Consider the following 25,281-nt stretch of genomic DNA (forward strand, 5'->3'; position numbering starts at 1 on the left):
CATGCAGCCTTGCAGAGAGCTGCAGGCTTCCCACAGTGGTTGTAGGCCAAGGGCACGGAGCTGAACACATGCCAGGGAGGCCGGATTGAGGAAGGAACCCATTGTAGTTCTGTGTTTATTTGCACCCACCTACCCCCAAAGGAAGAAAGCTGGGAGCCGTTTGGTTTCAAGACCCCTCGGGGTAGACAGGTACCTGCCTCTCTCTTTTGAGCTTTAGTCCTACAGAACAAGCAGTGTAGAGAAACTGAGGAACTCAGTCCTTCTCTGCCTCTTGGGAGGAGAAACTGGGTACCGGTCCTTCAAGGCAGCAAGAGGCCCACCGGCCCTCCACCACCCCTCCTCTTCCAGGTGGCCCCATCTCAAAGGTCCCATCTCCCACTGCCAGAGTGGGCAGTGCCTGAGAGCCGTTTCCATTTCAGACCCCCAGGGCTGGTCCGGGCAGGCTCTGCAGAGCCGGGCTAGGTTAAGGGACCGCGGGCCACCCCTCTCCACTCAGGGCCGTTGAAGTTGGTCCAATTTTTCAATCGTGGGCCAATTAGTTTCACAAATGGGGGCCTCCGTGGTGCCAGGGCACATTTGTTCCGGGCCTGCGCACTGGCCGGGCCCCATTGTCTTGCCTCCCACCCCCGTGTGGGCCCATTGTCCTCGCCCCCAGCGGGTGCTGCTTACGGCTGATTTATACGGGCAGGCGTCCTGCGGGCTCTGGGCCCCACTGCCACAGCTGGCGGAGGTGCTTAAGGCCTTGGACCCCGTGACCTTTGCCCCAGTCCTGCTGTCATTTTGAAAGTTACAGACCAGAGGGCTGCATACCTCTCCGGATTTACTCTCCACCCCAAACCCCCCACTACACGCACACACCGTCTCCCTTCCCTTTTTCCTCCCTCGGCCCTTGTGGTGGACGTTTGGATTCATTCCGGAATGGCTGGAAGGGTCCGGGAGCTGGGCTGAGAAGGGGCTGTGGTATGGCTGGGAGACTCCAGGAGAGACAACGAGTCTCTAATGACGTGGAGGCTGCTGCTTCCTGCAGGGGGGCTCTGCGTCCTCGAATCCTTAGTTCCCTCTCTGATGCCAGGGATCCGGGACTTGGTTTGACACCTTGCCATTGAGTTTGCCCTTGACACCGTCCCACCAGGGGACCCATGCACCCTGGACAGGGTGGCCCGGTGTGAGGTAGATGGAACGGGGAGGCCGTCATGTAACCAGGCAGCAAAGCACAGATCTGGCCCCATCTTAACCCGTTAACCCTCTCTTGCAAACCAAACTCAACTTTCTTCTTCCTTTTTACCTCTTCCTTTCTTTGCCACCCGTGCTCTTGTCCCCTTCCTCCAGTTTCTCCCCCTCTTTGGCTCGTTTGTTGGAGTGATTGACAAAATTAGTACATCCATTCAGGTTACTTTTATTGTGCAGGTCTCAATAAATCCCCCGTGTCCGGGGTGCACCTTAATGAGCTAGTGAGCTGACAAATTTGTTTACTGTAGCTGGAGGTGCCGAGTAATGAAATGCACTTGTGTCTGCAGCGCACTGCTAAACAAATACACAGTTTCTGGGACCCAGCATTGCTAGCTGCTGCCGCCTGAGGCTGTGGCCACATTCCCCAAGAGACTGAGAGGGCTGTGTAAGCAAGTGTGTGTGTGTGTGTGCGCGCGCGCGCGCGCACGCGTGCACACAGGTGCGTATACATGCACAGGTGCGTGCTCTGAGACATGGCTTAGTTTTAAAACAAATTTGAATCAGCTGCTCCGGATCCCCCCCATTTGTTTATTCATTGAGAACTCTCTGCTCCCTGGACTACTGATGTAAAACCCTAACATTCCCCCTTTCCCTTGTGGAAATGGAAGGTTATATTGATATATGGGTGCCTTCCAAGATTCTAAGCAGATAAGAAAGAAGGGGAAAAGGGGTAGGGAGGCCTGGATAAGGAGATGGTAATTGACAAGACTGAAATTGACAAGAAGGCTAGATGCTAAGGTTTTTAGCTCCTGGATTGGTTTGGGAAGAGTAACTGAGCAGACGATTAAAAGTGCTCCAGCAGTAGGTGACTATATGTAGGAGACAAGCACTGGAGCACAGACTTGTGGCTAATTTGGTTTGAGGCGAGCCTTGCAAAGATGTTTTCTCAGCCTTCTCTACCCTTCCTGGGAGAGAGGCTGTAGGCAGTAAACAGTGGGACTTGTCTACCACTCTCCAGCAGCTGTCATTCCCGGGGTGGGGTGCGCAGTCAGTGGGCTGACATTTTCTTGGGCTGGGTAGACTGGGCCCTCTTTGTGCATGTAGCTAGCCTTCTGAGGAAGGCTGGGAGTTCAGGACTTATCCTGAATGATGCTGCAACTTATGCCCAGGAGGAGAGCTAGAGAGGGATCGTTTGACGCTTTCTTCAGTAGATCCCTTGCAAAGGAGCCAAGCCCTAAGTGATGGCACAGGAGGAGTGAAAAGGGAGGCACCCCTGCCAATGTCATGAGCTGAGCTTTTGCTTGCTTTCGTCTGCTCCCTGTCCTGTCCCCCCTTCCCCACCACCTCCAGCCTCTTGAGTTGCAGACAGAGCCTTCCTGCCTTCGGTGTGAGTCAGCCCTGGGCTGCTTGTCTCTGTCTTTTCCTCCTGCACAGTGGATGATGCAGCTCTACCACTTTTTTAGCAATGACCTGGGGGGAAGGAAGAGAAAGACGGGGAAGAGGAAGAGGTGGCAGTTTCTGTGACAGTTTTGGTGTGTGGTTGGTTGCAAGGCTTCCCAGGACTGGAAATGGTGTCTTAGGAAAGAGTAATCCTGAGGGTCAGAGGAAGTAGCAAGTCATGTCTGAGGATTTGGAGGGGGCAGGTGGTTCCAGTTTAAGTCATGGTTTTCACACCTCCTAAATATGATATTTTCTTTCTCTGGAGAGAAGAAGTTGCAGGGGGGCGGGGAAGCAGCTCTTCCTTTCTTGGGTGAGGTTGGGTGGAATTGGACGTGAGAAGCCCATCCTTGGTCCATGTGCAAGGACACACTTACACACTTGCACACACATGTAACAGTCACGGCCGGCTTACCAAAAAAAAAAAAAAAGCCCGAGTATATTTAGATCCCTCTGCTCTTTTGATTAAGAAACTGCTTATGTCTATAATAAGAACCTTGCTCCAAGAAGGTGTAGCACCTGAACATCTTCTCTGGCTGTGTACCCCTCTGATCCTTTTCCTTCCTTTCTATTAAAGAGCTAATTGGTATGGAAATGGCACAGGTGTCAACATGAGGGTTTTTGTGTCTCATAATTTCAGACCCAGTCATCACCTGGGTGAAATAAATACCCTGGGTTTGTGTCACCCCTCCTGCCTCCCGTTCCGCCCTAGCCTTGGCTTTCTCCCATTTTTTGGCTAAAATTAAACTTGTTTTAAATTGGGAATCTGTGAGTCGTACATGCCCTGCAGCCAAGATTGGCTGTGCTGCCCTTGGGGGTGGAAGGTGGGTATGGTGGGGTCGCCATCTCCAGATAGAACTGATGCAAGTGAGGGTACAGATATTTGCATGGCCCTTCTGCACTGTTACCTAGGACCTCTCTCCATCAACCCTGCCACACCCATTCCCCCTTTCTAGTGCAAATTCCCTTCAGGCAGACACGCTTGGGGTCCAGCCTAACACAGCCCCGTTCATTCTTCAGAAGAGCAGAGGAAGTGCTGTGCTTTGACCTGATGAATTATTTCTCTGGGCCAAGGCTAATTGATGTATCTAATTTACACTGAAATTTACAGATTGATTGAACACAGTACATTTGTAGGGTTTACATACTCAGTAACGTTTGCCAGTTGCCTGCTAACAGCACTATGAAGTTGGTATTGGAAAGGGCAGCTTACTCATGAATGCCATCTCCTAGATGAAGAAATGAGGCCAAGGGCAGCCGCTACCTGGCTCAGAGTCACAGAGCCGGGACGGGCTGCACCGGCGGGCTAGAACCAGGGTCTTCTGTTTCACTGCATGGCGTGGTAAAACTGGTCCTTCTTCTAGGGGCTGGGTCTTCGCTTCTGAGCAACAGAGCTCAGACACAGAGCCAGAACCGGGGAGTCCTGTTCAGCCCACCAGACAGACAAGAGAGGCCCCAAAGAGGTCAGCTGTCTGGGGGTTACTGGGCATTACTAAAGTCCAAGGAGAGCCCTGTGGGAAGCTCCTGGAATGGCTGCATTTGGTCTGGGCTTCCCCCAGCTCTAGCCATCCATCGCTCTGTACCATGACCTTCCCCACCCTGTTTGCCCCCTTTGTCCTTTGTGATTGTCCCTCAGCTCCTTCTTTATTCTTGAATGCGACATGCAGTTATTGAGCACCTACTGTATGCCAGGCCCTGTGCTTTATCTTGGGGGATATAACAGTGAAGAAAATAGTCCCTGTTTTGGAGGGCTCACCACCTACTAGACAGAGCTGAATGTCAAAAATGAGTACAACAAAGGGTTTAATGATTGTGCTGGAATCCTGAGGGCTCAGAGGAAGAAGGTGTTCTTGGCACTGAGTGCTAAATGGTGTCACTCATCCAAGATGCCTTCTCTAGGGTCAGTTCCCTGGAAGAAGCAACCCAGAGTCGAGAAAACAACTTAGGCTTGTGTATTGTGCAGGGCGGCCATGATCTGTGTCCAGGTTGTTCACTGCAGGAGGGTGCCCGGCCGAGGGAGAAATGGAGGCTGGAGTCCAGCCATCTTTGCTTGCAGAGCTGTGTGCCCAGGCGAGGATCTGTGTCTGCCCAGAGGAAGAGGCATGATTTTCTAATTCAGACAAAGGCATCGTCTGGGCTGGTGTTGGCTTTGCTACCGCTTCATAGCTAAAAAGCTTTTTCACTCGGGTATCTCATTGGATGCTCTCAACAACCACAAGCAACGTGGCAAACGACGGGCCAACGCTGGTCCAGAGAAGTTCAGCAACTTGCTCCGGGTCACAAGGCAAGTAAGTGGCAGAGCCAGGCCCCATGTGCTTCTTTGCTCTCCCTTGTGGCACGCTGGCCATCTGATTTCTGAATGTCTTTTGCAATCAGTGGAGGCTCCTTCCCTCTCCCCAGTGGTATCAGGCATGAGGTCTCCCCACAGCAGAGGAAGGAGCCGTGAGCATCTCAGGGGCTCAGGCGTTGAAGGGAACAGAGTGCTAGCACTGCCGGACCCCCTCGCCTCGGCAAACATCTCACTGCAGCTAATGAATTGCTAATACAATTTTCTAGATAATTTTATTTCCATAGCCCCACATTTTAATGTGTTTCCGAAAGCTAGCATTTATTTGCTTAATCTCCCAGTGTAATAGAATCTGCCCTGACTCATCATACGTGCGAACAATCAGCTAGGCAGAGACTGCGGCAAATTGTTTAATAACTCAAATCTCGTCTCTAGATTTTTTTTTTTTTTTTTTTGCGGTATGTGGGCCTCTCACTGTTGTGGCCTCTCCCGCTGCGGAGCACAGGCTCCGGACGCGCAGGCCCAGCGGCCATGGCTCACGGGCCCAGCCGCTCCGCGGCACGTGGGATCTTCCCGGACCGGGGCACGAACCCGCCTCCCCTGCATCGGCAGGCGGACTCTCAACCACTGCGCCACCAGGGAAGCCCCCTCGTCTCTAGATTTTTAACTCGCATGCACCAATAGCTTTTATTGTGTCTCCCCCTGCTCTTTCCTTTTTCCTTTAAAAATATTTTTCCATCTTCTCGGCTGCTCATCTCCAAACAGAAGAATGGAGAGTGGATGTGGGGTCTCAGAGCCCCCGTCTCTTCATCTCTGAGCCTGGGGCAGTGTCTCGGTGGCCAGGGAGAGTGCCTGTGCCCTGTGGGATGTCCCAGGAAGGGGAGAGAGACCACTGTAGGGACACTGTAGCATTTCCTTTCCAGGTGGTCACTGCAGAACTTTAAACTTGTCACCAAGGTACAGAGCTGGCGTCCAGGACTTCAAATGCATCACGCTCCCTGACTCGAGCCCAGGCTGAGGGTCCTGTCTTGCCACTGCCCTGGATTCCACTTCTCTGGTCCTCCTCCTGTCCTCCCAGCCCCTACCCTAGACTGGTCCCCACTCTCCTCCAGTGGTAGCACAGAAGCCGTCATGTTCCTCCCTGCTTTCAGCCACTTGCCACTGCTGTTGGTGCCCTTGCAACCCCCAGGGGCATTGCCCTTACATACTGGTTGGATCATGCTAGCACCCCAGCCCCTCTTTTCGTGGCACCGCATCGCCTGTGGAATGAAATCTAATCTGACCCACCAGGTGATATGGCCCTCTGCCATCCAAACCCCCATAACCTTCCCTGCTCATCTTCATCCTCAGGGTCTGTCCTCAGCCCCTGCCTGCTCTGAAATTTGCTTGCGGGGTTTCTAGCCTGGCTCCCGTGCCCCGCTCTGGTCCTTGGCTTCTCAGTCCACTTCATTTCTTAAAACCTAACTCAGAATCTCCGAAGCCCTCTTGGCATCAGCCTGTCTTATCCTCTGGCAGGTTGTTGCCTTGTCTGTGTCCCCCACTAATCTGGGACCCTATTTCTCTGGTTGATCTCAGCCTCCCTCTTGTCACCGAGCACAGTGCCTACGCTAGGTGGTATTCACCGAGTCAGCTGAATGGACACGAAATGGGTGCAGGCATTCCTGAGAAGAAGGAACCACATAGTGGGGCAGCTCTGGGGCCCTGGGGAGATGGGGAGGGGTGAGGTTGCAAGGCTCTCAGTCTGCCCTGCAGTAGTACTGACCCTCAGAGCTCCTCTGGGCCTGGCGTTTTTTTTTAAAACGTATATGCAATTTCCTTTTTCTTTCTTTCTCTCTCTCTCTCTTTTTCTTCCTTCCTTCCTTCTTTCCTTCTTTCTTTCTTTCCCTTCCCTTCCCTCCTTCTTTCTTTCCTTCCTTCCCTCCTTCCTTCCTTTCTTTCTCTCCTCCCTCCCTCCTTCCCTCCCTCCCTCCCTCCCTTCCATTCTTCCCACAAGGCATGTGGGAATCTTAGTTCCCCAACCAGGGATTGAACCCACACCCCCTGCACTGGAAGCATGGAGTCCTAACCATTGGACCACCAGGGAAGTCCCTGGGCCTGGCTTTTTAGGCCCGGGTGTCCTACTGGGAATTTCATTCATGTTCCCTCTGACGCAGACTCCTTCCACACTGAGGATTTCGGAGGATGCATAAGGAGAAACCTGGGCTCTTAAAGGGCATGGTTTGCCCAGGAAACCTGCTCCATCTTACTGATAAAGGGCAGATGTTTGATGTCTGGCTTCATCAGGACTCTGTGTGGCGTGAGGTTAGGGCCAGAGAGGGGGCTGGTGCTGGGGGCCCTCAGGATGAAGCAGCCACAACATGCCGTGTCACAGGACATGTTGCAGACGGACTCCACTCTGGGGCATGCTGGCCAGGCCAGACTGGGCTTTGAGGACTCACTGTCAGCCGTCATCTGCTTCTACTGGGCAGACCGCTGCCATCAGTGTGCCCACTCAATCAAGTGGAGCCAGCACCCCAGTACCTTGCAGAGGTCTTGCTGGCTCCCAGTGGAGTAGGAAGGCTTCAGAGAGCTTTACCTTGTGACTCGGCTTCCACTGCACGCCTCCTGACCCAGGTTCTCCAGCTGTTGCTAGGGTGGGCCCTGCATGCACTGGGGCTCCTGAACCAGCTGGGTTGGAGCCGCCTCGCTGGTGTCATTATTGTGCCTCTTCCCAGAGAAGCCCATGCAGACAGGTGGCAGATCCAGAGGTAGACATGAGCCCAGCTCTGTGGTTTCTGAAATCAGACATACTGAAGCATTTAACAATCCCAGCTCTGCTGCTTTCTAACTGTGTGACCTTAGGCAAGTTACTTAATCACTCTGTTTTCCCACTTGTAAAAAGGGGCACGAGGATCCTGCCTTGCACGTTTTAAATGAGATGACAGCATAGATAAAGCACCTAGCACACGGCCTGTCGTAGTTCCCCTTCCCTTCTGCTCCTTGAGTCCAGGAGCAAATTTGCTGATGTTCCACCTCCCCTGCTCAGCCTTCCCTGGACCTGGATGCAGGCGATGTCTGTCTGCAGGTGTGATGAGCGTGGCTGAAGGTGCTGTGAGGGGTGGGGGGCTGGGGGGAATGAGAGGCCGTCTTTGCCTTCCCGCCAGTCCATTCATTGCAAACCCAGCCATGAATGGGACTTGAGTTGTCCAGAACGGGCCTTCCATTTGCTATCTCTGTTGATGGACCCCGGAGGCCACAGGCTCTCCGTGCTGTCCTTCTTTTTTTTTTTTTTTTTTTTTTATTATTATTTTTTTTTTTTTATTTTTTTTTTTAATTTTTTTTTATTTTACAAATTTAATCAGTTATACATATACATATGTTCCCATATCCCCTCCCTTTTGCGTCTCCCTCCCACCCTCCCTATCCCACCCCTCCAGGCGGTCACAAAGAACCGAGCTGATCTCCCTGTGCTATGCGGCTGCTTCCCACTAGCTCTCTACCTTACGTTTGGTAGTGTATATATGTCCATGCTGCTCTTTCACTTTGTCACAGCTTACCCTTCCCCCTCCCCATATCCTCAAGTCCATGCTCTAGTAGGTCTGTGTCTTTATTCCTGTCTTACCCCTATGTTCTTGATGACATTTTTTTCTTAAATTCCATATATATGTGTCAGCATACAGTATTTGTCTTTCTCTTTCTGACTTACTTCACTCTGTATGACAGACTCTAAGTCCATCCACCTCATTACAAATAGCTCAATTTCATTTCTTTTTATGGCTGAGTAATATTCCATTGTATATATGTGCCACATCTTCTTTATCCATTCATCCGATGATGGACACTTAGGTTGTTTCCATCTCCGGGCTATTGTAAATAGGGCTGCTATGAACATTTTGGTACATGTCTCTTTTTGAATTATGGTTTTCTCAGGGTATATGCCCAGTAGTGGGATTGCTGGGTCATATGGTAGATCTATTTGTAGTTTTTTAAGGAACCTCCATACTGTTCTCCATAGTGGCTGTACCAATTCACATTCCCACCAGCAGTGCAAGAGTGTTCCCTTTTTTCCACACCCTCTCCAGCATTTATTGTTTCTAGATTTTTTGATGATGGCCATTCTGACTGGTGTGAGATGATATCTCATTGTAGTTTTGATTTGCATTTCTCTAATGAGTAAAGATGTTGAGCATCCTTTCATGTGTTTGTTGGCTGTCTGTATATCTTCTGTGGAGAAATGTCTATTTAGGTCTTCTGCCCATTTTTGGATTGGGTTGTTTGTTTTTTTGCTATTGAGCTGCATGAGCTGCTTATAAATTTTGGAGATTAATCCTTTGTCAGTTGCTTCATTTGCAAATATTTTCTCCCATTCTGAGGGTTGTCTTTTGGTCTTGTTTATGGTTTCCTTTGCTGTGCAAAAGCTTTTAAGTTTCATTAGGTCCCATGTGTTTATTTTTGTCTTTATTTCCATTTCTCTAGGAGATGGGTCAGAAAGGATCTTGCTGTGATTTATGTCATAGAGTGTTCTGCCTATGTTTTCCTCTAGGAGTTTGATAGTGTCTGGCCTTACATTTAGGTCTTTAATCCATTTTGAGCTAATTTTTGTGTATGGTGTTAGGGAGTGATCTAATCTCATACTTTTACATGTCCCTGTCCAGTTTTCCCAGCACCACTTATTGAAGAGACTGTCCTTTCTCCACTGTACATTCCTGCCTCCTTTATCAAAGATAAGGTGACCATATGTCCGTGGGTTTATCTCTGGGCTTTCTATCCTGTTCCATTGATCTATCTTTCTGTTTTTGTGCCAGTACCATACTGTCTTGATTACTGTAGCTTTGTAGTATAGTCTGAAGTCAGGGAGCCTGATTCCTCCAGCTCCATTTTTTGTTCTCAAGATTGCTTTGGCTATTCGGGGTCTTTTGTGTTTCCATACAAATTGTGAAATTTTTTGTTCTAGTTCTGTGAAAAATGCCATTGGTAGTTTGATAGGTATTGCATTGAATCTGTAGATTGCTTTGGGTAGTAGAGTCATTTTCACAATGTTGATTCTTCCAATCCAAGAACATGGTACATCTCTCCATCTATTTGTATCATCTTTAATTTCTTTCATCAGTGTCTTATAATTTTCTGCATACAGGTCTTTTGTCTCCTTAGGTAGGTTTATTCCTAGATATTTTATTCTTTTTGTTGCAATGGTAAATGGGAGTGTTTCCTTGATTTCACTTTCAGATTTTTCATCATTAGTATATAGGAATGCCAGAGATTTCTGTGCATTAATTTTGTATCCTGCAACTTTACCAAATTCATTGATTAGCTCTAGTAGTTTTCTGGTAGCATCTTTAGGATTCTCTATGTATAGTATCATGTCATCTGCAAACAGTGACAGCTTTACTTCTTCTTTTCCCATTTGGATTCCTTTTATTTCCTTTTCTTCTCTGATTGCTGTGGCTAAAACTTCCAAAACTATGTTGAATAAGAGTGGTGAGAGTGGGCAACCTTGTCTTGTTCCTGATCTTAGTGGAAATGGTTTCAGTTTTTCACCATTGAGGACGATGCTGGCTGTGGGTTTGTCATATATGGCCTTTATTATGTTGAGGAAAGTTCCCTCTATGCCTACTTTCTGCAGGGTTTTTATCATAAATGGGTGTTGAATTTTGTCAAAAGCTTTCTCTGCATCTATTGAGATGATCATATGGTTTTTCTCCTTCAACTTGTTAATATGGTGTATCACATTGATTGATTTGCGTATATTGAAGAATCCTTGCATTCCTGGAATAAACCCCACTTGATCATGGTGTATGATCCTTTTAATGTGCTGTTGGATTCTGTTTGCTAGTATTTTGTTGAGGATTTTTGCATCTATGTTCATCAGTGATATTGGCCTGTAGTTTTCTTTCTTTGTGACATCCTTGTCTGGTTTTGGTATCAAGGTGATGGTGGCCTCGTAGAATGAGTTTGGGAGTGTTCCTCCCTCTGCTATATTTTGGAAGAGTTTGAGAAGGATAGGTGTTAGCTCTTCTCTAAATGCTTGATAGAATTCGCCTGTGAAGCCATCTGGTCCTGGGCTTTTGTTTGTTGGAAGAGTTTTAATCACAGTTTCAATTTCAGTGCTTGTGATTGGTCTGTTCATATTTTCTATTTCTTCCTGAGTCAGTCTTGGCAGGTTGTGCATTTCTAAGAATTTGTCCATTTCTTCCAGGTTGTCCATTTTATTGGCATAGAGTTGCTTATAGTAATCTCTCATGATCTTTTGTATTTCTGCAGTGTCAGTTGTTACTTCTCCTTTTTCATTTCTAATTCTATTGATTTGAGTCTTCTCCCTTTTTTTCTTGATGAGTCTGGCTAATGGTTTATCAATTTTGTTTATCTTCTCAAAGAACCAGCTTTTAGTTTTATTGATCTTTGCTATCGTTTCCTTCATTTCTTTTTCATTTATTTCTGATCTGATTTTTATGATTTCTTTCCTTCTGCTAACTTTGGGATGTTTTTGTTCTTCTTTCTCTAATTGCTTTAGGTGCAAGGTTAGGTTGTTTATTCGAGATATTTCCTGTTTCTTAAGGTGTGATTGTATTGCCATAAACTTCCCTCTTAGAACTGCTTTTGCTGCATCCCATAGGTTTTGGGTCGTCGTGTCTCCATTGTCATTTGTTTCTAGGTATTTTTTAATTTCCTCTTTGATTTCTTCAGTGATCACTTCGTTATTAAGTAGTGTATTGTTTAGCTTCCATGTGTTTGTATGTTTTACAGCTTTTTTCCTGTAATTGATATCTAGTCTCATAGCATTGTGGTCGGAAAAGATACTTGATACAATTTCAATTTTCTTAAATTTACCAAGGCTTGATTTGTGACCCAAGATATGATCTATCCTGGAGAATGTTCCATGAGCACTTGAGAAAAATGTGTATTCTGTTGTTTTTGGATGGAATGTCCTATAAATATCAATTAAGTCCATCTTGTTTAATGTATCATTTAAAGCTTGTGTTTCCTTATTTATTTTCATTTTGGATGACCTGTCCATTGGTGAAAGTGGGGTGTTAAAGTCCCCTACTATGATTGTGTTACTGTCGATTTCTCCTTTTATGGCTGTTAATATTTCCCTTATGTATTGAGGTGCTCCTATGTTTGGTGCATAAATATTTACAATTGTTATATCTTCTTCTTGGATCGAGCCCGTGATCATTATGTAGTGTCCTTCTTTGTCTCTTCTAGTAGTCTTTATTTTAAAGTCTATTTTGTCTGATATGAGAATTGCTACTCCAGCTTTCTTTTGGTTTCCATTTGCATGGAATATCTTTTTCCATCCCCTTACTTTCAGTCTGTATGTATCTCTAGGTCTGAAGTGGGTCTCTTGTAGACAGCATATATATGGGTCTTGTTTTTGTATCCATTCAGCCAGTCTGTGTCTTTTGGTGGGAGCATTTAGTCCATTTACATTTAAGGTAATTATTGATATGTATGTTCCTATTCCCATTTTCTTAATTGTTTTGGGTTCGTTATTGTAGTTCTTTTCCTTCTGCTGTGTTTCTTGCCTAGAGAAGTTCCTTTAGCATTTGTTGTAAAGCTGGTTTGGTGGTGCTGAACTCTCTCAGCTTTTGCTTGTCTGTAAAGGTTTTAATTTCTCCATCAAATCTGAATGAGATCCTTGCTGGGTAGAGTAATCTTGGTTGCAGGTTTTTCTCCTTCATCACTTTAAGTATGTCCTGCCACTCCCTTCTGGCTTGTAGAGTTTCTGCTGAGAGATCAGCTGTTATCCTGATGGGGATTCCCTTGTGTGTTATTTGTTGTTTTTGCCTTGCTGCTTTTAATATGATTTCTTTGTGTTTAATTTTTGACAGTTTGATTAATATGTGTCTTGGTGTATTTCTCCTTGGATTTATTCTGTATGGGACTCTCTGTGCCTCCTGGACTTGATTAACTATTTCCTTTCCCATATTAGGGAAGTTTTCAACTATAATCTCTTCAAATATTTTCTCAGTCCCTTTCTTTTTCTCTTCTTCTTCTGGAACCCCTATAATTCGAATGTTGGTGCGTTTAATGTTGTCCCAGAGGTCTCTGAGACTGTCCTCTGTTCTTTTCATTCTTTTTTCTTTATTTTGCTGTGCAGCAGTTATTTCCACTATTTTATCTTCCACCTCACTTATCCGTTCTTCTGCCTCAGTTATTCTGCTATTGATCCCATCTAGAGTATTTTTTATTTCATTTATTGTGTTTTTAATCGATGCTTGATTCGTCTTTAGTTCTTCTAGGTCCTTGTTAACTGTTTCTTGCATTTTGTCTATTCTATTTCCAAGATTTTGGATCATCTTTACCATCATTATTCTGAATTCTTTTTCAGATAGACTGCCTATTACCTCTTCATTTGTTAGGTCTGGTGGGTTTTTATCTTGCTCCTTCTCCTGCTGTGTGTTTTTCTGTCTTCTCATTTTGCTTATGTTACTGTGTTTGGGGTCTCCTCTTTGCAGGCTGCAGGTTCGTAGTTCCCGTTGTTTTTGGTGTCTGTCCCCAGTGGCTAAGGTTGGTTTAGTGGGTTGTGTAGGCTTCTTGGTGGAGGGGACTACTGCCTGTGTTCTGGTGGATGAGGCTGGATCTTGTCTTTCTGGTGGGCAGGTCCACGTCTGGTGGTGTGTTTTGGGGTGTTTGCGGACTTTTTATGATTTGAGGCAGCCTCTCCGCTAATGGGTGGTGTTGTGTTCCTGTCTTGCTAGTTGTTTGGCATAGGGTGTCCAGCACTGTAGCTTGCTGGTCGTTGAGTGAAGCTGGGTGCTGGTGTTGAGATGGAGATCTCTGGAAGATTTTCGCCGTTTGATATTATGTGGAGCTGGGAGGTCTCTTGTGGACCAGTGTCCTGAAGTTCGCTCTCCCACCTCAGAGGCACAGCACTGACTCCTGGCTCCTCAATTTGGGATGATTTGTTGTCTATTCATGTATTCCACAGATGCAGGGTACATGAAGTTGATTGTGGAGCTTTAATCCGCTGCTTCTGAGGCTGCTGGGAGAGGTTTCCCTTTCTCTTCTTTGTTCTCACAGCTCCTGGGTCTCAGCTTTGGATTTGGCCCCGCCTCTGCGTGTAGGTCGCCGGAGGGCGTCTGTTCTTCGCTCAGACAGGACAGGGTTAAAGGAGCAGCCTCTTCGGGGACTCTGGCTCACTCAGGCCGGGCGGGAGGGAGGGGCACGGGAGGGGCACGGAGTGCGGGGCGTGCCTGCGGCGGCAGAGGTCGGCGTGATGTTGCACCAGCCCGGGGCGCGCCGTGCGTTCTCCCAGGGAAGCCGCCCCTGGATCCCGGGACCCCGGCAGTGGCAGGCTGCACAGGCTCCCGGAAGGGCGGTGTGGACAGTGTCCTGCGCTCACACACAGGCCTCCCGGCGGCGGCAGCAGCAGCCCCAGCGTCCCACGCCCGTCTCTGGGCTCCGCGCCTTCAGCCGCGACTCGCGCCCGTCTCTGGAGCTCCTTTACGCGGCGCTCTTAATCCCCTCTCCTCGCGCACCAGGAAACCAAGAGGGAAGAAAAAGTCTCCTGCCTCTTCGGCAGCTCCAGAGTTTTCCCGGACTCCCTCCCGGCTAGCTGTGGCACATTAGCCCCCTTCAGGCTGAGTTCTCGCCGCCAGTCCCAGTCCTCTCCCTGCGCTCTGACCGAAGCCCGAGCCTCAGCTCCAGCGCCGCCCGCCCTGGCGGGGGAGCAGACAAGCCTCTCGGGCTGGTGAGTGCCGCTCGGCAACGCTCCTCTCTGCGGGAATCTCTCTGCTTTGCCCTACCCAGGTATGTGGGGAGTTTCTTGCCTTTTGGGAGGTCTGGGGTCTTCTGCCAGCGTTCAGTAGTTGTTCTGTAGGAGTTGTTGCACGTGTAGCTGTATTTCTGGTGTATCTGTGGGGAGGAAGGTGATCTCCGCGTCTTACTCTTCCGCCATCTTACCCGGAAGTCCGTGCTGTCCTTCTTGTCACCCTCTTTCCACCGGGAGCTCCCTGATGCCACGCTGAGCAGCCCACGACTTGCCACAGCCAAAGCTCTGCTCTACCTTCCACTCTGGGCTGCCAGGCACTGGGCCTGACCCCCTTTCCTGCTTGTGTCCTTTACACGGGGGAGGCAGCGCTGGGCTGACCACAGGTGATGATGCCCAGATGCCGGCAAAGAGAGACGAGCAGATGGGGAGCTTCCCGGGGCAGGGAGCTGACATGCTTAGGAAAGTGGAGTCCACAATGGTGGGCAAGGAGCTACTGGTGAGGACTTGGAAGGTCTAGAATCCCGCAAGGCCATGGTCCCAGAGCAGCATCAGGAAGGGGGTTGATAACAGACAGAAGTTGACAGCCTGTCTTTGTAGGGTACCATGGGGTACCCACCCGTGCTTCTGATTAGCGCAGGGAATGACCAGACAGAGTTAAATGAAAATCTCGGGCTTCCCTGGTGGCGCAGTGGTTGAGAGTCTGCCTGCCAATGCAAGGGACACGGGTTCGTGCCCCGGTCCGGGAGGATCCCACATGCCGCGGAGCAGCTGGGCCCGTGAGCCATGGCCGCTGAGCCTGCGCGTCCGGAGCCTGTGCTCCGCAACGGAAGAGGCCACAGCAGTGAGAGGCCCGCGTACCGCAAAAAAAAAAAAAAGGGAATCTCATGTCCCTCATTAGCTTAAAATCCCTTGACAGTTGCCCGTTGGTCTTGGGATGAAGCCTAAAGATCTTTTATTTTTTTTTACAACTTTATTGGAGTATAATTGCTTCACAATGGTGTGTTATTTTCTGCTTTATAACAAAGTGAACCAGCTATACATATACATATGTTCCCATATCCCTTCCCTCTTGCATCTCCCTCCCTCCCACCCGAGCCTAAAGATCTTAACATGGTTTTCAAGACCCCGTACGAGCTGGCCCTGCCTACTTCTTTGACCTCCACTCTACTTTCTTTCTGCCTCCTCAGGCGCCCTGTTCTGTCTTATCCTCTGACCCGTCACGTTTCTCTCTAGTTCAGAGATACTATTCCATCTTCTTGGAATGCTCTCCTCATGGCCCAGTGTGCTGGGTAACATCTGTGATGAGGGCAGGCACTTTGTACGGTTTTCCGTGGCTACATCCCCAGGGCCAAAGAAGAGAGTCCTCCTTATAGAAGATACTAAAATAATATTTGTTGAATGAATGGACCCTTAAGATGTATGCATTAATGAATGGAGACGTGGTTAAGACAATCAGGTCTGTAGCTCGCGTTAGGAGCGGATCAAATCTGGGCTTCCTGGGTTTGAATCCCAGCCCTGTTTGCTTGTGAACTCTGTGCTACTTCGGACAAGTGACTCAGTCTCTCTGTGCCTCCTTTTCCTTATCTGAAGGGTGAGGATGCAGAGCCTGCCTTTTGGAGATGGGATTTTTAAGTTAGTTACACTTGAACGACAGCTGGCACGTATCATCTCCGTTATTGTGATTCCTCACAGAGGCCGGCCTGATGCCCCACCACCTGTGCCAGGCTCTGAAAGTCCCTTTGATAGATGACTTCTTGGTACCCTGCCTTTGACACAGACGTCCATATGATTACAGACTCATTGGCTGCTCTGATGTGTTTGATTAATGTCTTTCTCCCACTAGATTTTAGGTTCCATGAGGGCAGGAAGTAAGTGGATTCTGTCCACCGTTGGAGCCGCACAGCGGGGGCTCCAGCAGCATCGCGTGGCCTGCACCACCTCTGGGTTTGCCACTGAGGGTGGGGCCCGGGGTGCTGGCCTGACGCTGGCTCTGGCTCCAGCCTAGCTGGGTGAAGAAGGCCTGTGTCCAGCCCTGAGGCTTTCCCCTGCTGTGTCCTGCAGGCACGGACATGGCTGTCTTCTGTCTGCTGTGCGGGAAGCGTTTCCAGGCCCAGAGTGCGCTCCAGCAGCACATGGAGGTCCACGCGGGCGTGCGCAGCTACATCTGCAGCGAGTGCAACCGTACCTTCCCCAGCCACACAGCCCTCAAACGCCACCTGCGCTCACACACAGGTAGGCCAGGCCGGGGACGGGCAGGGCAGGGTCTCTGGGAACCACTGTCTGCATTTCCCTCCAAACACATCAGGCGGGGGTGCCCTCAGCCCTCCTCTGCTCAAGCGTCAGGCACACAGGGGCCTCCGAGGTGCAGGTCAACGTGGACGGTTCTTATCCTGTCCCACCCTGGGCACCTTTGGTTCTCGACATCTCTGTGCCCAGCAGAGAGGGTGCTCATTAGAAATGCAGGCTCCTGGGTCTCATGCTCAGAAACTTCCATTCAGTGGGTACAGGTGGGATCCGAGACTCAACATTATTAGTAAATATGCCCCAGGGATTCTGATGCAGGTGGACCCAAGATGAATTTTGAGAAAAACCTGCCTTCTTGGTCTCTGTCTCTGCCTTTCCCCCTCCCACTGCTGACCCACTCCACACACACACACACACTGTGCACACACACACTCCTGCGGTCGGCCTTGGGCTCTCAAGGGAACGTGGCAGAAGTGGTCCTGCTTATTCCACAGTAACAGAAGCACACGTTCTATACTTGGGCCTTAGCCCTGTTTAGGGGAGACAGTGAGGTCGTCTAAACAGTGAGACATGAAACATCCCTGCTTAGCCAGTTGGAGATGCTGGGGGAGGAGAGTAGTTGTGAGTCAAGGGGTCTGGGATGGGGTACTTGGTCCTGAGTGCCAAGAGGCATTTGCTTCCTTGCAGCGGCCCCTGACCCTCTAGCAAGGTCATGGGTGACTCGAAAGCCTTCCTTTCTCTGGCTGTACATGGATAAAGGATTGCCCGCTTCTGAGTCTGCGTGCGTCTTTGCTTGTGTGTGTTCTGTCCTGCTTTTGGGGCGAGAGGTGGGTGATGGAGCCAGGGAGACAGAGAGGCAGACTCTCTGAGTACGTAACAGGGTATGTTTTCATGTCTGCTGGAGAGGGTATAAAAAACTCTGTGTGCCCCATGACAGAATCGGCAGGACCCTTTCCTCATTCTTGGGTCTTATCATGCTCTGGGATTAAGTGGCAGGCCCTGCTGAGTACGGGGGGAGGGGCTTTGTTTATCACGGACCCGAGCTGGCCTGGCCTGCCAGCAGTAGGCATCCTCGCCAAGGAGCCTGCCTGGACTCTTGCTCCTGGATGCTCTTCCATTCAGGGGAGCATATTGCTTTAGCATCACCAGATTTGCTTAGAACTTTTTAGATTTGCTGGCTTCAGACAAGGGGAGGTCTCAAGAGGGGAAGGCCTGACAAGAAGAGCAGAGGAGGAAGGGATGCTGACAAGGGCTTTCTCTGTAGTGACCGCATAAGCATCCCCTGCAGGTATTGGGTTGGCCAAAAAAGTTCACTTGGGTTTTTGGTAAGACGTTACCGAAAAACCCGAATGAACTTTTTTGGCCAACCCAGTACATGCACCTTCCTGTCAACACCTCCCCCACTGGGCCCCCAAGTTCAGCCTTATCAAAGGTGGCCAGTTACCTTTCAGCCACTTCTGAGCATTCTGCTGGGCCCCATCCATTGGATTCATGGGACTGGAATGATCCCAGTCCTGCTAAGTCCACCCAGGATACGCCCTGCCCTGCCCACACTAGCTCCTAAGAGCTCAGATATCAAAATGCCCCCGGCCCCTGTGTCAATCAGGGCTCAGATCCATGGGGAGGCAGGATTTCCAGACATCGTTTAAGAGGAGTACTTGCTTTTAACCTAGGAAACATGGAGCGTGTGTGCTGCCTACACCAACACCCATGGATTTCACACCAGTGAGGCCCTGCATGCACAGCCCTGCACAGGCTGAGCACACCCGGCACAATGCCTCATTAATATTCCCTTGTTCTTGGCCCATTTGCTGCTGCGGCCGGGTGTTTAGCATCAGCAGCTGTGTTGGGTAGGTTAGTCCAGCCGCGCTCTTGGCATTGATGGATCCCTGATTCACACGGCTCATCGTATAATAAACTCTCCGCTGTGTTGAGTGGGGCAGCTGAGTAGCCGACAGGATGGGGCTGGGGTGGGGAGGATGACACTGGGCTTGGCCACAGTGCCAGGGAGGCCACCAGGTGAGGACAGACCGCTGGGGTCACAGGTGCACTGGGCAAGCCGGAGGAGGCCTGTCATTAGTCTCGTTTGTCCTGTACTTAATGTCAAGCTCATTAAAGAGGCTACAGAGTTAATCAACCTACCACAAATTGGATTTTGAGTTCTGCAGCCAGTTTTGTGTACATTATAGCAACACTGACACGGGTGAGGATTTTAGGCCAGGTGCTTGCCATGTTTCAAAATCCGTGTGTGTGTGTGTGTTGGTGTCTGTTTTTTTTTCCCCCCTAACTTTTTATTCCTTTCCCTGGGCTGACTCGAGAGATTTCATATTTAAACTCATGTAACATGTGATCCACTTCATAATTAAATTCATAAACATCTGCCCAAGCCAACCTCTCTGCCTTAACCTTTTGTTTTTTAAACTCTTAGGGCCCCCCTCTGGAGGGGAAAGGCACAGACAGACAGCAGTGCCCACCCCCAACCCACCGTGTGGCTGCCGATGTACGTTTTCATTACCGGCTCCGCTGAAGTCTCACGTGGCCCTTGCTTTATTATTTATTTATTTATATCTTAATGAGGATACTGAATTCTTGATTAAAGTAATCGTTGCCGATTCAGTAAGGAGAGGAGTCGGATGTCAGACGGGGCTGTGTGTGCAGACGTCCACACGCAGAGAGTGGCATGCGGGCCCAGGCGTGCACAGACCAACCCTCACTCTGCTAGACACACAGCTAATTAGGAGCAGGGTCTGCCTGGGCCTCTCCTTCCCTGGGGTTGGATGGGGCTGGCGGCTGGGGACCAGCCAGTCTACACAGCCCCGGCAGTGAGGGCGCGGGCAGGTGCCAGGAACTCAGGACTCTGCTCATCCCCGGATCTGCACGTGGAGGCTCTCCTCTGAGCCCAGGGCAGGGCTCCCTGGAGTGGCTCTGCTCTTTGAGCTTCCTCCATCCTACCCCTCCAATGGAAGCGCTCCCACCCACCTGTCTAAACCCTCAGAGCATCTTGCAAACCTTCCACCCGTGAGAGAGCCCACCAGGGAGCAGACTGCAACGTCCTCTCCCCACAGATTCTTAAAAACCCTTCAGAGCCATCAGAAGAGATGAGAATGTATGTGGGTGCAGGGACTTGCGTTCGAGAAGGGGGAGGTTTGGTTAGCGGCCTGAGGAGGGGAGAGAGAGGAGAGAGTAAAATATCATTGGAAAGAGGAAGTGAAGGCAAGGCATGCAAGTCTATAACGAGAAGGACAATTTATGCCCAGGCACGAGTGCAGTTTGACATGGGGATAATGAAAAAACGTAGGTCATTGTGGATGACTTAAACCTTCAGCTGAAGAAAATGTATGAAATGCAGAGGACATTACACGGTTGGCAGCCCCGCACATCTGCAGAGGGACAAGTGAAATACAGTGGGCCATCCTTTACCATAAACTATGGCTGTTGGAGATGCAGCCCAGAGAAATTGTAATTACAGTGACAAGACGAATCAGTGATATTTAAATATTCATGAACGAAGTCTGGGGTGATCAATCTGTCTTTATTGTCTGTGCCTTCACTCCTGTAATAAATAAGTAGCTGAAGTCCTCACCTTTCATCCCCACAAAGCCCCCACTTCGGGTACAAAGGGAAAGATGGTTAATCCCCACACCCCAGCCTCAGAAAGGAGGCTGCTGGGCATGGATTCCAGGCCGGGGAAAGGCAGTTCTCCCCAAGTTTCATATACTGACATTTCCCGAGCGTCTGCTTATGGTTTACTCTGTGTTGCGTGCTGAGGCTACAGGGATGAACAAGGTTCCCTTGTTGCCCTCACGGTGCTTCTGGTCTGTGGGCACAGTGGGTGTCACAGCGGATTCAACACAGCATGGCAGTTAGCAGTCCAGTAAGTATCAAGTGTCCAGATTGTGGAACCAGATCTGAATCCCAGCTCAGCCCCTTATTAGCTCTTTGACCTTAGGGACCATGTTTAAGCATCTCTGAACATCTCATTTTTCTCTTCTGTAAAATGAGAATGATACTGTCTTTCTTGTAAGGTTGTTGTGATGATTCCGTGATATGATTGATCCATGTGAAGTTCTTAGCACAGTAGTGAGCACTCAACAAATGTGGGCCATTTTAATTAGAAAGTGCCATAAAAATTGTACTACTACTACTACTAAAAGGACAAAATGCTGGACATTTCTTCTCTCTGGGGACAGAGGAGAAAGTGACTCAATTTGCCTGAGCAGGGGACAGTGGGAATAGCGCTAAAGGGAAACTTCCAAACCGTGGTGACACGTGAGCTGGGCTTTGATGGGTGACTAGGAGTTCGCCAAGGAGAGAAGAGGAAATCACGCAGAAAAAACGGTTGCATAAGCCTGTGGAGGAGGCAAAGAGCAGAAAGAATTTGGGGGACAGTGAGAAATTGGAGGGACTTTTTTGAGGGTAGGGGAGTCAGGCTGGAATGGCTTTTGCCCCTGACCTAGAGGAAAGGAAGCTGGGGGAAGGGTCTCGAAGCCCCTGGGTCTGCTCTGCCCTCAGGGGACCTGCTTTCTGGTGGCTCTGTTCATCCCTGAACCAAACGGGCTCTCTTTTCCCTAGACTGGCCCTTGAGGCGTGGATGGCCACTGGGCCACGGTAAAGTATGGACACATGTGCACAGGGGTGCTCCCTGTTGATGCTAAGGGGCTGGCAGGGGTGGAGGGTCCCTCAGTCATCTCTGGAGGTGGCGACTACAGGCAGCCTCATCCTCCCGGCGTACTGAACCTGCCCTACTGTCCGCTGAAGAGGGGGCCGGGGGAGGCGGGGGCCTGATCCAGCCCCTTGTCCCCACAGGTGACCACCCGTACGAGTGTGAGTTCTGTGGCAGCTGCTTCCGGGATGAGAGCACACTCAAGAGCCACAAGCGCATCCACACGGGCGAGAAACCCTATGAGTGCAATGGTTGTGGCAAGAAGTTCAGCCTCAAGCACCAGCTGGAGACACACTATCGTGTGCACACAGGTACCGGGGACACACAGCTGGCCCCGGGGCGGGGGCTGGGCAGGGGCAGGTGGGTCCGCAGAGGAGCCCGGGTGCCCATGGTCCCAGGCTGAACCGAAGAGTGGAACAGCTTCTGCTAAGGGTTAGTACGGTGACCTGAGTGCCACTTCCTCCCTGCAAGGGCGAGGCCGACTTTGCTAATCAATCACAGCACTCCTTCCAGGAGCCCAGACTAGCCTTCCGGGCGGCCATACCAAGAGCTCACAGAGGACATCCATTCCTGAATCCTGAATTGGGGGTCAGTTGGCCTGATGAGCTGAAAGTGAAGGCTAAGGCGATTTCGTGTGACTTGAGGGTTACAGGAAGAACTAGGCGACGTTAAGTTAGGGTATGATGAAGGTTGGGAAAAATTGTACGTTAGATTGAGTTCGGTTCAATGATTAGAGAAGCAGTTGGATTTACTAATCCCTCTACATGTATAATATTTTACCATTTCAAAGGGCCTTCATGTTCCTTTTTACCTAAAAGAAATGTGAGCAACTGTTTTCTTGGGGCCTGAGGACAGAACAGGTGGAAGTGGTCCCGATATCCAGAGTTGCCAGAGTTGGGGGCAGTGGATGCTGGAGCCGGCCCGAGCCTGCCTGGGAAAGCCATTGTGCCCATCTCTTTCCAGCCCCGTATTCTGTGTTATCACCTTGGTTGCTTAAAATTGGCTACAGTGGGAGGGTTCACAACATGGCCATCAGCAAATGCTACAAAATCAGGGCTTTTTGGAGAGCCAGTTGTTAAACATTTACAGCACACTGCCAGTTGGGGGCTAGATATTCAGAAGGACTTCCTGTGAGGGTGAGACATAGTGGAAGGTAGTGGAATGCGGCAAAGTAGGAAGGCTCCCCTGATCAGGGGAAACAGCTGCCTGAGCAGAGGAATGGGGAGAGGTGATCAGACAGGTCCTGCTGGCCCAGGGGAGAGAGTGTGTTTTCCCGGGAGGGGAGGTGGACAGAGGGAGCAGTAAGCAGAGGACACATGTTGTCATAGCTCTGCTTTGGGCCACAAGGAGAGGATGGGGTGCTCGTTGCTGACAGCTAGAGTGACCCCCAGGATTTCCCAGAGCCCCTTGTCAGAGATGTGACCTGGCAGGTGTATCATTAAGTGCGCTGGCGCTGACTATTGTAAATAGCTGGTCGATAGTTAGATCACTTTGGCTGTTCATTACTTTGTTATTTGCAGGGGCCTCTGCACGGAGGAGTATCGATAGCAAGATGGCTGGCCAGTTAATTACTGTATCAGAACAAGGTTCCCTCACATCCCCTGCTCAGCTCCAGGGGACTGTAACAGAGGGTGGGCAAGTCGCAGCTTGGGTCTGGCCATGCACTCCCAGGTTCTCTGTCCCTCCACCATTCTGGCCCCAAAGGGGAAGGCAGGGTCCAGGGCAGGCTCTAGAGCCTTAGAGGAGTAGCCATTCCCAGGTGTAGCATGTTTGCAGGATGGGGTCCCCTCAGTTTTACCCCACCTCTGTTCCCCATCATCTGTAGCCCTGTAAGGACTCCATCCCCTTGCTCCCCTGGAAGGAACTGTGTGCTGAAGAGCCATCCCTAAGCATTAGAGAGGCCTCGCGGGCCCTTTTCTAGACCTCCCTTTCCTTTCTTAGGAAGGGGAGAGTCCGTGCCCCTAAGAGAGTTAAGAATAAGTCCAGGGGCTGGAGCTGGCCCACATCATGGCCACTAGCTACATGTGGCTATTTACTTTAGTTACAGTGAACAAGATTGAGAATTTAATCCATTGGAAACTAACACACCATTGTAAATCAACTATACTTCAGTTAAAAAAGAAAAAAAAAGAATGTAGTTCCCAGTCGCACTCAGGATCCAGATGTGACTGGCGGCTGCCACACTGGATGGTGCATCCATTGCCGTGGAGAGTGCTGACCTAGAGGGACGGGAGTCTCCAGCAAGCCCGAGGGGGCGCTGAGGGCGCAGACCATCCCTGGGGTGGCTCTCACAGCCCCCTCCCTCTGTCCTGGCCTTCTCCTGCCCTCCCCCGACAGGTGAGAAGCCCTTTGAGTGTAAGCTGTGCCACCAGCGTTCCCGGGACTACTCGGCCATGATCAAGCACCTGCGAACGCACAACGGCGCCTCGCCCTACCAGTGCACCATCTGCACGGAGTACTGCCCCAGCCTGTCCTCCATGCAGAAGCACATGAAGGGCCACAAGCCCGAGGAGATCCCGCCCGACTGGAGGATAGAGAAGACTTACCTCTACCTGTGCTACGTGTGAGGCGCCTGCGGCGGGGGCAGCGGGGGACAAGAGGAGTAGAGACGGAGCGGGATGACGTCCAGGAGGACCGAGCAGAAAACACAACAAAAAACAAACAAACAAGAAGCAACAAAGAAGAGAGAGAGAGAGAAGGAAAAGGAAACCTGGGAGCTGTCGGGCTCTGGGTTCTCTCTGGGGCTCCAGGTGACCTGGATGCCTGGCTGAGCCCCTCCCCTTGGGCCTCCATCCCTCCTTTCCTGGCTGGAGCTTGGCCTGCTCTTCTTGGATGGGGGTGGAGGGGCTTTTGTTCAGCTCGGATGGTGGGATGTTCCTCTCTTCCCTCCGCCCAGATCCTCCTCTTGTGTCCGGAAATGGAGACTTGGAAGGGGGGAGGGCTCCTCCCGTCAGAGCCAAACCACCTCTGCCTGCTGTGCTCTCACTGACCCCTCGGGAGGTGGGGGCTGAGGGCCGGGTGGGCTGGGGGTGCAGAAAGGGGGCCTGCAGATGCTGGGGCTGGGCGGGCTCACTGGCTGGCACAGACGATGGCAGCTCTAGCTTGCTGGGGGCCGACTGGGCCGGGAGGGGTTCTCCTGCCTTTCCCGTCGCTCAGTTCATCTGTTGCTTTCTTCCGCTCCGCCATACCTGGGTGCCCCCTCATGGTCTTCAGGAGCCTCAGGGCTCTCAGCTCCTCCCCCAGCTCCTGGCTGCCCGGCTCCCCTTGACTCCTGTCCTCCCAGCCCCCCATGGATCCGGGTGTCTCCCTCATCCTCCAGCTCCCTGTTGGGGAAGCTGTGTCTGACTCCAGAGCCCCCACTTGCACCCTCAGCTTTCTGAGAACACAGACGAAGTCAATGGAAGGGCCCATCCCAGTCCAGCCCTGTCCTAAGCCAGATTCCTGCTGAGCTGCTTTTGCTTCCAAAATGGAGAAAGGAAACAACTAAATACACACTATCCCACCAAACTAACACACACAGACGCAAACCCCCTGCGGCCCTCCTCAGCCCCTAGGAGGAGGGATCCATCAAAGGGCTCATTGCCCATGGAGGGACGTGGATGTCCGTCTCCAGAGCTGCCCTACACCTGGAGGGGGACCCCTGCCCCGGGAGGGTGTCGGTGAGTCGTGCCGGGGACCCTTTGAACACATGGGACCCCAGACCTGGTGAGCTCTGTGGGAAAACCCAGGTCCAGAGGGCGGTACAGAATTCCTGGCTCCCCGGGCCCCCCAGTCCACGGGGAGGAG

General features: G+C 50.6%; 1 protein-coding gene across 2 annotated transcripts in view; it reads left to right on the top strand.

The window, feature by feature from the left end:
- ZBTB16 (zinc finger and BTB domain containing 16) overlaps positions 1-24,062 on the top strand; it is a 197,298-nt gene extending 173,236 nt beyond the window's left edge. For both annotated transcript variants that reach the window (XM_060104712.1, XM_060104711.1), the window contains 3 exons: positions 16,650-16,820; positions 21,639-21,806; positions 23,833-24,062. In XM_060104712.1, coding sequence (XP_059960695.1) covers positions 16,650-16,820; positions 21,639-21,806; positions 23,833-24,062 — 569 coding nt within the window. The remainder of the gene's footprint in view (positions 1-16,649; positions 16,821-21,638; positions 21,807-23,832) is intronic.
- Positions 24,063-25,281: the final 1,219 nt, after the last annotated feature.

Source organism: Mesoplodon densirostris, chromosome 7 (assembly GCF_025265405.1).
Source record: "Mesoplodon densirostris isolate mMesDen1 chromosome 7, mMesDen1 primary haplotype, whole genome shotgun sequence".
Classification (NCBI taxonomy): domain Eukaryota; kingdom Metazoa; phylum Chordata; class Mammalia; order Artiodactyla; family Ziphiidae; genus Mesoplodon; species Mesoplodon densirostris.